At 38.9% G+C, this 13,077-nt stretch overlaps 4 protein-coding genes across 4 annotated transcripts; 2 read left to right on the forward strand and 2 right to left on the reverse strand.

Moving 5' to 3' along the window:
• Positions 1–16: 16 nt before the first annotated feature.
• Positions 17–2,801, reverse strand: LOC126791364 (mitochondrial import receptor subunit TOM20-like). Its single transcript, XM_050517808.1, has 6 exons — positions 2,621–2,801; positions 2,467–2,545; positions 2,181–2,350; positions 2,037–2,084; positions 1,504–1,590; positions 17–371 (listed from the first exon to the last, which is right to left on the reverse strand). The coding sequence occupies exons 1-6, from the start codon at positions 2,717–2,719 to the stop codon at positions 243–245; spliced, it is 612 nt and encodes a 203-aa protein (XP_050373765.1). The 5' UTR covers positions 2,720–2,801; the 3' UTR covers positions 17–242.
• Positions 2,741–5,270, forward strand: LOC126792357 (uncharacterized). The gene is made up of 8 exons (XM_050518801.1): positions 2,741–2,753; positions 3,106–3,558; positions 3,779–3,872; positions 3,972–4,038; positions 4,123–4,225; positions 4,340–4,395; positions 5,057–5,118; positions 5,264–5,270. The coding sequence occupies exons 1-8, from the start codon at positions 2,741–2,743 to the stop codon at positions 5,268–5,270; spliced, it is 855 nt and encodes a 284-aa protein (XP_050374758.1).
• Positions 5,271–6,231: 961 nt separating this feature from the next.
• On the forward strand, positions 6,232–7,249 carry LOC126791658 (transcription regulator complex subunit bur6). The gene has a single exon (XM_050518133.1). It carries the CDS (start codon positions 6,252–6,254, stop codon positions 7,056–7,058), a length of 807 nt encoding a protein of 268 aa, XP_050374090.1. The 5' UTR covers positions 6,232–6,251; the 3' UTR covers positions 7,059–7,249.
• A 998-nt stretch (positions 7,250–8,247) lies between these two features.
• On the reverse strand, positions 8,248–12,235 carry LOC126791385 (65-kDa microtubule-associated protein 8). Its single transcript, XM_050517833.1, has 11 exons — positions 11,873–12,235; positions 11,586–11,789; positions 11,035–11,292; positions 10,692–10,904; positions 10,195–10,350; positions 9,964–10,122; positions 9,721–9,873; positions 9,545–9,632; positions 9,370–9,443; positions 8,827–8,901; positions 8,248–8,628 (listed from the first exon to the last, which is right to left on the reverse strand). Exons 1-11 carry the CDS (start codon positions 11,951–11,953, stop codon positions 8,311–8,313), a joined length of 1,779 nt encoding a protein of 592 aa, XP_050373790.1. The 5' UTR covers positions 11,954–12,235; the 3' UTR covers positions 8,248–8,310.
• Between the last annotated feature and the right edge of the window lie 842 nt (positions 12,236–13,077).

A 13,077-nucleotide genomic window follows, 5' to 3' on the forward strand; every position in this document is an offset into this window, starting at 1 on the left:
ACAAAATCTCCATATCTAACCCAACCAACACAAAGAATATTCCATATTTGTAGAAGAACAAACAATTATTCATATAAATAAAATTCATATTCCTACATAAGACATGGTGGTCAAAATAACCATGCATACAACATAATTTCTTAAAATACTACACTTTTCGACCCAGATGAATTTTTAAAGTAGATATTAATCTTCAATCAAATGCACTGCAACAGTTACTTTAGTCAGAAGAAATACAGAGCTTATCTTGAGGGTGGTGGTGGCGGTGGCACGTTGGATTTCACCCCAACCCATACAAAAAGGCCAACAGCAAGGATTATCCATCCAGCCACATCATAAATGAGATCACTGCTCCTCTTAGCCTTGGAACTCTGGAATATAACAAAAAAATTAATATCAAGTTTGTATAGAAACTATTTATTTAATTTTTCTGCATCCTATATACTACACTGACATGTTTAAAGTTTTAAACACATCATACAAACTTATACGATGTTAAATCATATTAAATGCATACCCATATCTTTGATCTTATGTATACCAATGGTAATGATGAAGCTAGTGTTCAATCCCGTGCATAAACATAATTTGAGTCCGTATATACGTATGAAAAAGATACGAAAAGTAAATTCTATGGACTGATGAAAATGGTCATATGAATGTGATCAACAAGTTAAAATTGGTGTATTTTTAGTCGTAGCTTTACCCTAGAGTGAAGATTCGATCCAACAAATAAGTGTTCTATTCAGTACAATTTTGAAAAATGATTGGACATTTATACCATTAATTTGCAGTTTAACTCTTTCGTAATACACGTCTGGAGGCATAATAATAATATATGAAATCCAGAATGGTGCAGCTTAGCTTTTTATGGAACTAGTGAAGTAGATGAGGTTGCATGTCCCTATGTATACAGACCTTTTTGGCTGCGGAGGTCCGCAACAATGGTTTTGGCGCGGATTTCCATTTTTTCACTACTTTTTGATCGAATTTCCTCATCTCCACCGTCTAGTATCTAGATAATATTGTGTAGATCATCTCTACAAAATTTCAACCAATTTGGGGATCGTTAAAGCCCTCAAAATCGAAAAACAAATGGACGGACTGAATTCTGTCAAACATGAACTGTTCATATTTTTAACAAAAAAAAAGTAATTTTGAGGGCCTTAACGATTACCAAATTAGCTGAAATTTTGCAGAGATGATCTACACAATATTATCTAGATACTAGACGGTGGAGATGAGGAAATTTGATCGAAAAGCGGTGCAAAAATGAAAATCTGCACTAAAACCATTGGTGCGGACCTCCGCAGCCAAGAACGTGTGTGTGTGTGTGCGTGCGCGTGTATATATATATATATATATATATATATATATATATATATATATATATATATATATATATATATATATATATAGAATCAAGAACTTTCTCTCCTTCAAACAAGGAAAATCCAATTATGTATGCAGGGATACGTGCCCAGAAATAAAGTATGGATATACCTTTCCACTTGAAGAAGTGGCTGGTCCCCCACCTAGTGCCTGTTGAGCCATTCCTTGCTTATGAATCTCCATATGCAACTCTGGTGCCTGCAAAGACAAGATCAACAATTATAATTAGGGAAGCACTTGCCAAACACAATAATTAACAAGATTTATCTGACATCCGATAAAAGGTATTTAACAGCCTCGACTGTTGGGACTTGATTAGCAACCATGAATCCACCCTTATTCCCATCAGCTAGTGTATTAATCAAAATAACTGGAAGTTTGCAATCAGACATAAACCGCAAATGTAACTTTGTGCTGATGGGGGAGTTTATAATTTAAGAGTCGTCTCTGTGCCACACTACTGGAGAACTCTACCTGACATACTGTTCAGTATTTATAGTTGATCGTGCATAACACTGTTAATCAGGTAGTTTAACCCCTACATCTAGTTCCAACCCTCCACCGTAAATGACTAAAACTAATTTCCACACTACACATTAGTATATAACAACTCATCCATCGACACAAAACAAAAATCTAAATACCTTAATTGTGACTTCTAACGACTTCAGATAAAGCTCATTGCCAGGCTCCTGCAAGAAATTCAAATCCCACAGTTAATCCCTCCCTCCACCTCCGAAAACTCTCAAACACAAAAAGATTTCGCAAACTCAAAACAATCAATCTACCCGGGAGGCTGCCCTCTGGAAATACTGGGACGCCTTGTCAAAATAAGGCTTGGCCTCGTCAAAGTCAGGATTCATGAATCCATGAGAGGTATGCGCATTACCTAGATGCCACAGAGCCTCATGCTTCGTAGGCTCTATCACCAGAGCCTCCTCCAGCTTCGAAATACAATCTACACATTGTTATTATTCATGATTATTATTCAATTCGGCCCAGGGTTAGTTCATAAAACACATAAACCAATCCAATTCCAATTCCAAATCGCAATCGAAAACGTCAATCAATTACCATCGAGCATCGACCTGGCGTCGGCGACGCTCTGAAACTGCGAGAGCTCGAACAGAGCAGAGGCCCACTTGACTAAGTTCTGCAGGCGAATTAAGGGATTAAAATCGAAACTATTGAGCAGATAAATTTGAAGAGAGATAGAGAGTAGAGCAACCTCAGCATCGAGAGGGTTCTTGGCATAGTGAGCTTCGCAGGTCTTGCGGCTGTGATCGGAGAGCATGAGGCGGTCGAAGTCGTCCTGAGAGAACTGCATGGCTCTTCGTTCTGGGGAGAGATGGCGATTTTGGGTAAGCCTGTGCTTTTTTAGGGTTTAGGATTTTGGGATTTCTGGGAAGAGTTGGGAGTCTAACAAGTGAAGGTCGCTAACGTCGTTTGGGCTTTACTTGGTGTACACGACGATGGCGCTTGGGCTTTTATTCGGAAATTGATTTGGGCTTTCTTGAATTGGGCCTGCCTCCATATCAGGGTTTTTATTAGTTTAGGTTTTAATTTTCTCCCCGTTTTTTTTTATTGTAATTTTCTCCCTGTTATGATTAGTTGATTTGTGTACGTAGGTATGTGAGAAAATCTTAACAAACATATTTTGCAGATAGGAAAAAAGGGTCATTGATCAACTTGTTTTCCTTTTATTGCTCATAGAAGCCACCCCATTGAAATGGAAGCAAAGCACTCTATTAGGCACTTCTCGTCCTCCATCAAAACCATTGAGCTATCAACTTTGCTTTGCTTCTAGTCCTTGTTTCAAGAACCCTAAGCCACCTCTATGTTATTCCCTGCCGACCGAGAAAAAGAGCCACTACTTCACCGCCTGCTCCAAATCAGATCATCCCTCTCTGTCTCAGTGGTTCAATGTTTTCAAAGATAATGGGGCAGCGGCAGCAAGCCGTAATAGCACAACTCCCCTAATTAGTAATTTATTGGAAAAGTCTGTCCAGGCTTTGAGGAAACCGGCAACAGCTGCCGTGCTGATAGGTCTTTTAGTCTTGTACAACCCCAACTCAGCAGCCCTGGCTGCTCCGGTGGATCGGGTTGGTGGAAGGCTGACATCCAGAACTACGACCTCGTACTATCCATCTGAAGAGTCATCGACCAGTATTAGAATCGAAACCAGCGACGTATTCTCTGACCCGGTCATAGAACTGGGGGCATGGTTGATAATCATTTCATATATGTGAATCTGTTGGGTTTTTTGTGGCTTTTGCCTTAATTTGCCCAAGTTTTTGGGGCCCTGCATTGATCACTTTGTATCTCGTATTTAATTTTGGTTATTTTTATCTGGGCTAATGGTAAAACAAGTGTTCTCAAGCTCCAGCTTCAGGTGACGTGGATTCGCCGATTCCGGTGACGGCATGTCTCAACGGTGGAACGGACTATGACAACCGCACTCTCCACCTCTCAGAGGTTCCGTCTGTAATGGTCGGAGCTCCATCGGGCGATCCACGGCGACCGGAATCGCGAAATCGCTGGAATCTTCCCATAAACTTAATTTTTACATATTTCGGCAGTCGTGTGTCGTCGATGGAGTTCCAGCCATCACAGACGAGATCGCCGAGAGATAGGTACTGCGGCTATGTATATATATAGTAGAATATCGCCATCAATTACGTACTAATACTTGATCTTTATATGTTTGTTTATGCGTTGCACTTCCTGTAGGTTAATTTGTCAAACACGAGGCGAGCGGTGCAAATGGATCTTAATGAGATCGCTGAAACTGCAGATCCATCTACGCAGCAGGGTTTGATATATGTTCTGAGAGGTGAGTTAAATTGAAAAGAACCACTGAGAAAAGCTAGGCGGGCCTCATTTTTGGTTAGAACAATGTTCTTCTTCGAGTCATTTCATTTTCCTTGAATGTCGTTCTTTGTTATAGATACAGCAGCAGCTCTACTTCGGCAACCTGATTATTGCATTTCCGGTTACTCATGTGTAAGTATATTATTGGAATATTTTACAATACCTCCATGCATATGTACCCTACATATAATTACCATTTGATAATAAAGACCATTTCTGTTGCTATATATGTCCATACTTTTTTATGGTTTTGGTCGTCTGGATTAACTTCTGTACCCTCTAATTATCAATATTGGTTTAGGTGACATCACCACAAATTGTAGAATTTAATTGATTTTTCATAAACAGTACGTGTCTAGAGACATACGTACGTACGTACTGTACATATATAATCAAGTTCAAACCGAAACTATAGCTACCAGAAACTACTAATTTGTATGCGCGTACTATATTGTCTACATACCAATTTGTTAAGTAGCTGAGCTAAGCTTCTCGTATCAATGTTTAATTGTCGGTGATTATACCAACGTTCACTAGAGCAGCTGCACTGCAATGCTTTGATAAACTTATTGTTAGAGAAAGGGCTAGATATGACGAAGAAACCATTGTCAATGTAGGCAAAGTAAGAATTCAAAGCATAGTCAGCCAGAGATCCTCTGAGGAATCACAAAATGACGAAGTAGAGGTAAAAAAAAACTTCCAACTTCAGTTCTCGTTGCTGTCATAGCAAACATATTTTCAGATAGGAAAAAAGGGTCATTGATCAACTTGTTTTCCTTTTACTTTCTGATAGATTACAATTTTACTTGCTGCTCACGGCCATATGTCGTTCACTCGCGCTATCACTGACACCAGGTGAGAAGAGTGTTGGAAGACCTTGCATCAATTGATCCGGAAAATTTCCTATGCGTAAGAACATTATATTCTGGCAGTAGTAATTTTAACTTAGGTTTCTTTTTTATTTATCGATATGCATATTTATTTCATGTTTACTGTGCAGGGAGTAGAGGTACTGTGGAGTCCTCGGCTATCTTCAAATGCATCAAGAAAAAGTATCAATCATGCTCGATTCAAAAGAAAAGGTATCAATCATGCAATCACCTGATTAACTAGCGTTTGAGACATGTTGACATAGTAAATGGTAGTTTGATTATGTAAAACTTTGGACCGTTAATTTATTACCTACAAAAGTGATTCTATAATAATAATAACTCATCGTGGTGCTTAATTTGTGCCAGATCAACGAGGAAGAAATTCTTCATCATTCTTCTTTTTCCTCTAAAAGAAATGTTTATTCTTTAGTATCAACCAGTTTTAGGTAATGATATTCATATAAGTGTATTATTTTTTCGATTGTATTTTTTGCCAATTTGAACAAGGGAGCTGCAGAGAGTGTGAGAGGAAATACGAATCTATGCCTATGTTCACTAGAAAATAGGCAAGATTTTTTTTTGAGAATGAAAATATCGGTGGTTGACAAAATATCTCCATGTACATTCTTCTCTCATAAAGAATAGAGTTACGGGTTTGCATTAACAATAACGTCCATTAACTGGTCGGGTTCCAACCCTAAATTAACCACGAAAAACGCCCCTCGGCGGATAGTGGTAATGTATTGGTATATGAACCAAACAAGTAATACCAATCTCACGCATCAGAAAATAGGCATGAAAATTAAAAGAATCCCTAAAAAGAAAAAGATTTTTTTTTTTTTTTGAAAATACGAAAAAAGAAATTTCTTAAGTAGGCGTTAGGCGGGAACGACACTTCATATGGCGGGAAATGTTTCTTTCATACCTAAAGTACCCTCGACTGTGAAATTTCAGACTCTGAACTCAGCATTGAAAAACAGCGTAATAATCACCACTCTCCAAGTACATTATCGTCCATACAAAACTTATAAATGGACTACTTCCCGCCATTTCAAAACCCTAAAACTCATCTCCCCCTTTCTCTCTTTCACTCATTCGCCGAGACCCAAACCATCAATGGCAGAACAAGACGAGACCGCCGCAACGGCCCCACCGCATATTGCCGAACATCACGACTCAACAATCGTGCAACCCCCCAGAGAAGAAGAAGAAGAAGCCATGTCACCAATCCGACCCGAATCTGGAGAACAACCCGCAGTCCGACCCAAATCGACCGAAGATGACGCTACAACGATCCAACCCGAATCGGAAGAACCGAACACGCAACCGCAGGTCGGAGAAGAAGAAGAGGAACCACCGCTGGCTGAAGAAGATGCTGCGGCCACGACCCGACCCGGATCCGGAGAAGAAAACGCAGTCGGATCAGATCCAGTAGAAGAAGAGGACACAGCGCCGATCGACGAAGAGAACGCCGTGACGGCCCAACCGAAAGGAGAGAAGGCGAAACCGGAGCAACCCGAATTGATTCGGCTCGAATTCCCAACGGGTCGGGTCAAGAAGATAATGAAGCTGGACGCTGACATCAACAAGATCAACTCAGAAGCTCTGCACCTGGTCACCTGCTCCGCCCAGCTCTTCCTCCAATTCCTCGCCGAGGGCTCCGGCGAGGCGGCGATGGAGAAGAAGCGCAAGATTGTGAAGCTGGAGCACATAAGGACGGCGGCGAAGAGGCACCGCGCCACCAGGGATTTCCTCGTCGATGAGCTCCCGGCGGTGCCGGGTCAGCCGTCCGATCAGAAGTCCGCTGATCGGAGCCGCGCTCGCCCTGCTGCTGACAAGCCGGCTCCGGCTGGGACTCGCCGGATTGATGACTTCTTCAGTAAGCCAGTAGCTAAATCGGCGGCTGAGGTTGAGGAGGCATGAATCAGTAGATATTCATCTATGTCAGTCTTGAAACAAGGCGTGTCGTCGGAAAATATCTGTATGGATTCTAGTAGACTTGGATTTGAATTTTGTTTCAGAGCTGTGTAATGGCTTTCTATATTTCATATGAATTGGATGTTTTATGATTAACCTTAGCGATTGTAGCCTGTTTCTGGTTTGTGTTAGTCTGTCTGCAATTTGGTATTTGTTTGCGCTTTCGGTTTGTTTATAGATTCTCTCGGAATATATCTGCTTGTTTACATCACACAATCTATGATGATTAGGACAGCTGGAAATCCTGTCCAAAATGTGTGGGTTTTTTGTGTTGTTGGTTCGTTCAGTGTTGAAGAAGTAAGGCTAGGGAACCATGAAGAGTGTCAAAGAGTTGGAAGAAGACAGAAGTTATGACTTTATATTGCTATACTAGGACAATATTATGTGCAATGATCAATGTTGTAGTTCTTGGAAAATGAGATTTGTTCCTGTTTGTAAGAAAGCAGGTTATGTGCTTAAATGAAATCTGAAAGCTAGATGAATCCTATTACCAATTCACTCCATTTAGGGGAGCTTAGGGTCAGACTAATATGCATGAAGCTCAATGACAGTTGATGAAAACCTTATCTCCTGCTTGTATGCACCTGTGTATATTGTTTAGTTAGAATCTGTTGAGTTTCTGCCTTTGTGTTCATATCATGTGTATGACTATCCTAGTGTTATTAATTTTAGGCATTTCTTGCTTTTCAGCTTTTCCTTATGGGTGTGGGTGCAACTTTTTTCTTTCCACTACGATATGAAAAAATCATACATGTTGAAGTTCTGAATCTGATAGTACACATGAGAATTTTACTTCTCCACTACTATAATGGTTGCTATGATATGGACAAGCTGTAGTAAACATGATCTCAAGTTGTTTTGAATAGGTGATTGACAGTTCTATGCCAGTAATAAGAATACAGCAATCCTAGGAACTTATTTATTTGCACTTGCAATTGCAATTGCCTTGCAGCTCTAGACGCATGTTTCTATGAGAATTGAAAAGGCTCTGGACACTTTGGCAGATACAGGGGACATGTAGAGTCCATTTAGCTGAAATTAACTGTACGTTTTCACATGCTTTATTTAAAAAGTCATTTCTCAAAAGTAGCAGTTGGTGCAGAATATGGTTCCGGCAAACAACTAAGAGCAAAGCTTCATTCTTCTGCTCTATGTTTCCCAATTGTTACTTGAAGACTGACAGATCCAACACAATATTTCAGGGAGATAGTGGGCTGGAAAATGTTGATACTACTGAAGCTGTTTCATCTCTAATAGGCGAAACAAGACCAGGTCTTGCAAACATCTTTTGTCTCTGGACCTTATTAGCTTCATTTGATATGCTTTGAGTGCCTAAATCTATGCTGTTTGGTCCCAGTTTCTGAAGGCCCAGAGAAAGCCTTCTGTTTAGAGGCGTAGCAGTGGTAAAACCGCCATTTACGCTTCTGTTTGAAGTTCGCCTTGGACTGCTGCTTGGATTGGGCAGATACAATTTTTCTTGCTGATAATGCCCTATTTGGCCCTGGAACTTCACTTCCTGAGGAGGAAAAACTGCCTCATCAAGTTTGGTAAGAAGATGCATACCATTAGCTTTTCTATACACGGCTACTTTTAAAATTAGGTGATAATATATTCATATATATACTTCTTTTTCTCCTATATAGGTTCTAGGATATGTCACTGGAAAACTACAAACATGTTTGTGTATTTTCAATAAACTAAGAACTTTACTAACCCTTTGTCTTTGCATCTCTCCCTCCTTTTCCTGCCTTGACACATTATACTCTTCCAACATTGCTAAGAGAGGTATCTGTATGACATAATGTTTTCATCTGTAATTACGGTTGACTTGGACTACTCATGGCAAGTAATGCAGAAATATTAAAATTAAGTAAACAGAAAGTAAAATACTATGAAGTTTAAACTGTAAGATATTCATGACAAACTAGAGTGCAGGGTTCCATGATTTGTTGTGATCCTTTAGCCAGGATATGTTATCTCCTTTCCAACATGTAAGCTTACTCTTAATTAACCAACATGTATAAAAGTGATTTCCATTTAAGTTATATTGTTGGACATATAAGAAGGATGGCTTAAAAGATAAAGGATTGTAGAGTCTTTTTTTTTTGGTGTTTGAACTTCTTGAGGTGTTAGAATGTTGTCATGTATCATGTATTATCAAAGAATCCTTTGGATGCTATGCAAATTGAGCAATGCCGAATCAATTATGTGAATACTTTTTTTATTTTGCAAAGTTGCAATGCAATGGAGTAAGTACCTCATCATATAAGAAAGTCTTCTTTCTTTCTTCTTCCCAACTCTTGGTGTTTTCTATCAGCAAATCCACCAAAGCTGCATTTTTGCCATTTTTAAGAGATCTTATCATACTTGGATGACATAATATCATGTGATGTCAATTCGAGTATGAATGCATACTGTATCTCAATTTTTACCTGGAATTTTGCTGACTAATACTCTAGCACGCTCTGCACGTCTCAGGTTCTTGTGTGCACCTCTTCTTACTGAGTATCGGTTTTCGTCCTAAGAGGGAACTTGGATTAGGAAACTTGAGATGTATCTGAGTGAGCGTTTACTTGTAAAGTTAAATTAGTGTGTGTAAAATACTTACTCTTCCATATTCTTCCAACCAGCGTTCTTCATCACGTGCTAGCATCCACTTTTCCACCTTTTCCATGATTGTCTTTCTGCTACATGCTTCATCTACTGCTCTTGATATTTGTTGATCCATTCTCATAACAAGATCTGCATGGTCAACTTCCCCATTGTACATATTTAAATTTGTGAACTACATCGTCTTTAAGAAATGACATGTCTTCATTCTTAGACTAAGCACAAATCAGTGAATCTTACTAGAGTTCATAAGGTTAATTATATTATCCGTGTTCACTTGCATGGGGATCTCCATGTGTGATTTTGTGCATATCTCCTTGAGCTGATTCTGTTTCTTGAGAAATAGTTCTTTCATCTTGCTTATTTTTAATTGATCCAGCCTCTTCACTTCAGCTTCAACCTTGAAAAAAATTGAACATTGTTATTTCTATTTTCTGATACATATTGTTGTCATAAAAACTCTTGTACTTACCTGCTGGATTATATTTTGGGTTAGGCTTCCTGGACCTGTTACTTCTGCTGATGAGACAGATAATAAGGCAGTAACATGGGAAAACGATTGACGATCTTTATAGGGGGTGTCCATGATATTCCATAAGTTTGTCAATGCTTTACCAAGATGATGAAGCTGAAAAAGAACATGGAAATATATCATTCTGATGCTTTGTTCAACCAGTGAATTTTGCACCTTGAAGAATTCCAGAGGTGAAGTATCTTGAAAAATGACTAGCAAATGGAAAATAGGGAAAACAAATGACCAAGGACAGGATCTCATGAATTGTAATTACTCAAAGCACAGGATACATGCTTCAATTAACCATGATTTAGGCTAAGTAGTCTATTTTGAGTGAGATTTGTGCGTTTTAAAACCATGTATTAGTGAGATAAAATTATATGTGTTTGCAGAAATCAGGTACCAGACTGGCATTGCTAAAATGAAGATTGGTATAATATTAGGTAAACCATTACCTTTTCAAGCCGCTTTTGCTTTTCTTCCTCTAGGGATTCCACTGTGCTGTCGAGTTTAGCCAAAATACTGTTGCTTATGTTCTTGGCTATCCCACATAATTCATTCAAGCTTGGATGCACCTTGGTGATGACCATAGAGGAGTCTGTTCCTAATATTAAGGACAACTTTCGGATAGAATCTATATACTTTTCCACCCGCTCGAGCCTTTCATTCTGCAAGATGAACCAAAAGCTTGAAATGAGATTTGAATTTCAATGTCAACAATAAATCAGAAGAATCTATAATCAGATGAATATTCTATTCATTGTCAAGAATACAATATCTGAACTGTAATTGGAGTACCCTATCATTGTGGAGTCTTTGTAGCTCTGTCTGATACTCCTCTAGTTTCTTCAATGAAAGATCGTTCTCATTCACCCTAACATCTGATGATGAATTTTCATATTCTGACTGCCCTGCTATTTCTGCAGAGATCTTCTGAATTTTCTCTTGTACGGCTCGGAACTTATTCACCCTCTCTTCTTTCCTCAGTCTCATATCTCGCAGAGCTGGCGTGATGGAATCTAGCTGCTCTTTCAGTGTTCCCACCATTTTCTCTGGCTGATGAGATGATACAAGAATCAGTTAATACAAGTAAGATATCTCTCATGATCACTCTAGTTAATTCCTCGTGTGAGACCAAGCCATTATCATTCATCAGTCTTAGCTAGGACCATTCTGGCATACTTTTGGCAAAGAAAAATCACGAAGTTGTAAAATGAGAATTATCTAGCTATTCTACTTACAATTGTGAACACTTGCTATTCACATTTGTGTTTGGGACTATTTTAACTTGCATGCTTTTATATCTGGGCGCTCTAATATAATGAGTTGACAGGGTTTTGATAAGCTACCCGTCCTGGAAGAGACCGTTCGCCAAGTGACAAAAGAAGATGAGTGAATTCAGCCTCAGTTTCAGCCAACTCCTGGTGCAGGCGAGCTCTTGTGGTATTAGCAGCATCAACCTTCCTCCTATAAACCTCCAGACATTCCTGCTCTAAATCCACCAGTATCTTCTCCCTTTCCAACTTATCTTGTCCAATTTCATTCCAGATCAACTGTTTCATTTCAACCAAGAACAAAACTACCAAAATGAAAATTACTCAAAACCATTAGTCTATCTCATAGTTGAAAACCATACCTGTAGTTCTTGAAGCAGATATCCACATGATGTTTCAGCAAGCGTAGAGCTTCTCCCTACTGGTGATTGAAATGAACCCATCTGATCTTTTGGTTTCACTGTGGCCGGAATATCGGAGATGCTCGGCTAGTAAAAGTGTGATAAGTTTAGTTTCTTTTTGATTAAAAGTTTAGTTTCTTGACAAGAAGCAATGTCAAGTCAGTGAGTTTGGAAAGAGAGAGAGTGGGAAGTTCCTTCATAAGCAACCAATGACTGGGGCGGGAAAGGAAGTGTTTTGTGTGTGGTGGACCTTTTGGTGTGAGTTTTGCTTAAAAGACAAGAGTAGCCAAAGGTAGGTAATCCCTAAGCTTTGGGTGCAAGGATCTCAGCACTTCGTGTAGAACCTTCAGCTTCTGATCTCTCAGTTTAGTTAGGGCCTCTTATTCACAGGTGTGGCCACTTCGTTTTGTACCGCACTGACCAGCCTTAGACTTGATTCCTAAGCAATCTGCCTTCAGTGATAGAAGGTAGGCAACGGGCTTTCATGCCTAATTTAGCATTACCCATTTAAGTGGTTCACTAATCACTACTGAATTAAACCAGTGCTCAAATGTTTTAGTTTCTGGTTAATGGCCATTGTAGCTCGCCAACATATGCAAATTCTTGACATACTAAGACCCATCGATGTGAAAATCTGAGCTTAATTTACCTCATTTAGGTATGAGATTAGCTTGCCTATCTCTATCATTGACCACCTGATTTAAGAGCTTATGTGTTTTGCGAAACGAGCATTAACAACAAAGCCATGTACTTTGTTCACGTTTAAGATATGGCGATACCATGAGTGTTTGAGACCGAAAAGATTGGGATGTAAATTTGCCGACCACTTAAAGTTTGCTCATTCATGCCCACCTTCTTAATTCTAAGCTATGTGTCTTCTTGATTAACTAACTTAACTATAGATAATAATTTATTATAATAAAATTTTAATCTTTTTATTTTATTTTAATCTTAACACTATATATATTTTTTGAAATGCTTAACACTATTTTTAATCAATTTGTTTGATAAGAAGCTGCCTCATATGTTTGATAAAGGAACTATGTTCTAGATTTAATTTTTATTTACTAGTAGTTTGATTTACCTATGTGCTTGGTAATTTTGCCATAATTTCAATTTTTTTATAGTGTATTTCACTCTTGTTCATATTATTAGTCTCAAACAAT

This window comes from Argentina anserina, chromosome 4 (assembly GCF_933775445.1).
Source record: "Argentina anserina chromosome 4, drPotAnse1.1, whole genome shotgun sequence".
Classification (NCBI taxonomy): Eukaryota; Viridiplantae; Streptophyta; class Magnoliopsida; order Rosales; family Rosaceae; genus Argentina; species Argentina anserina.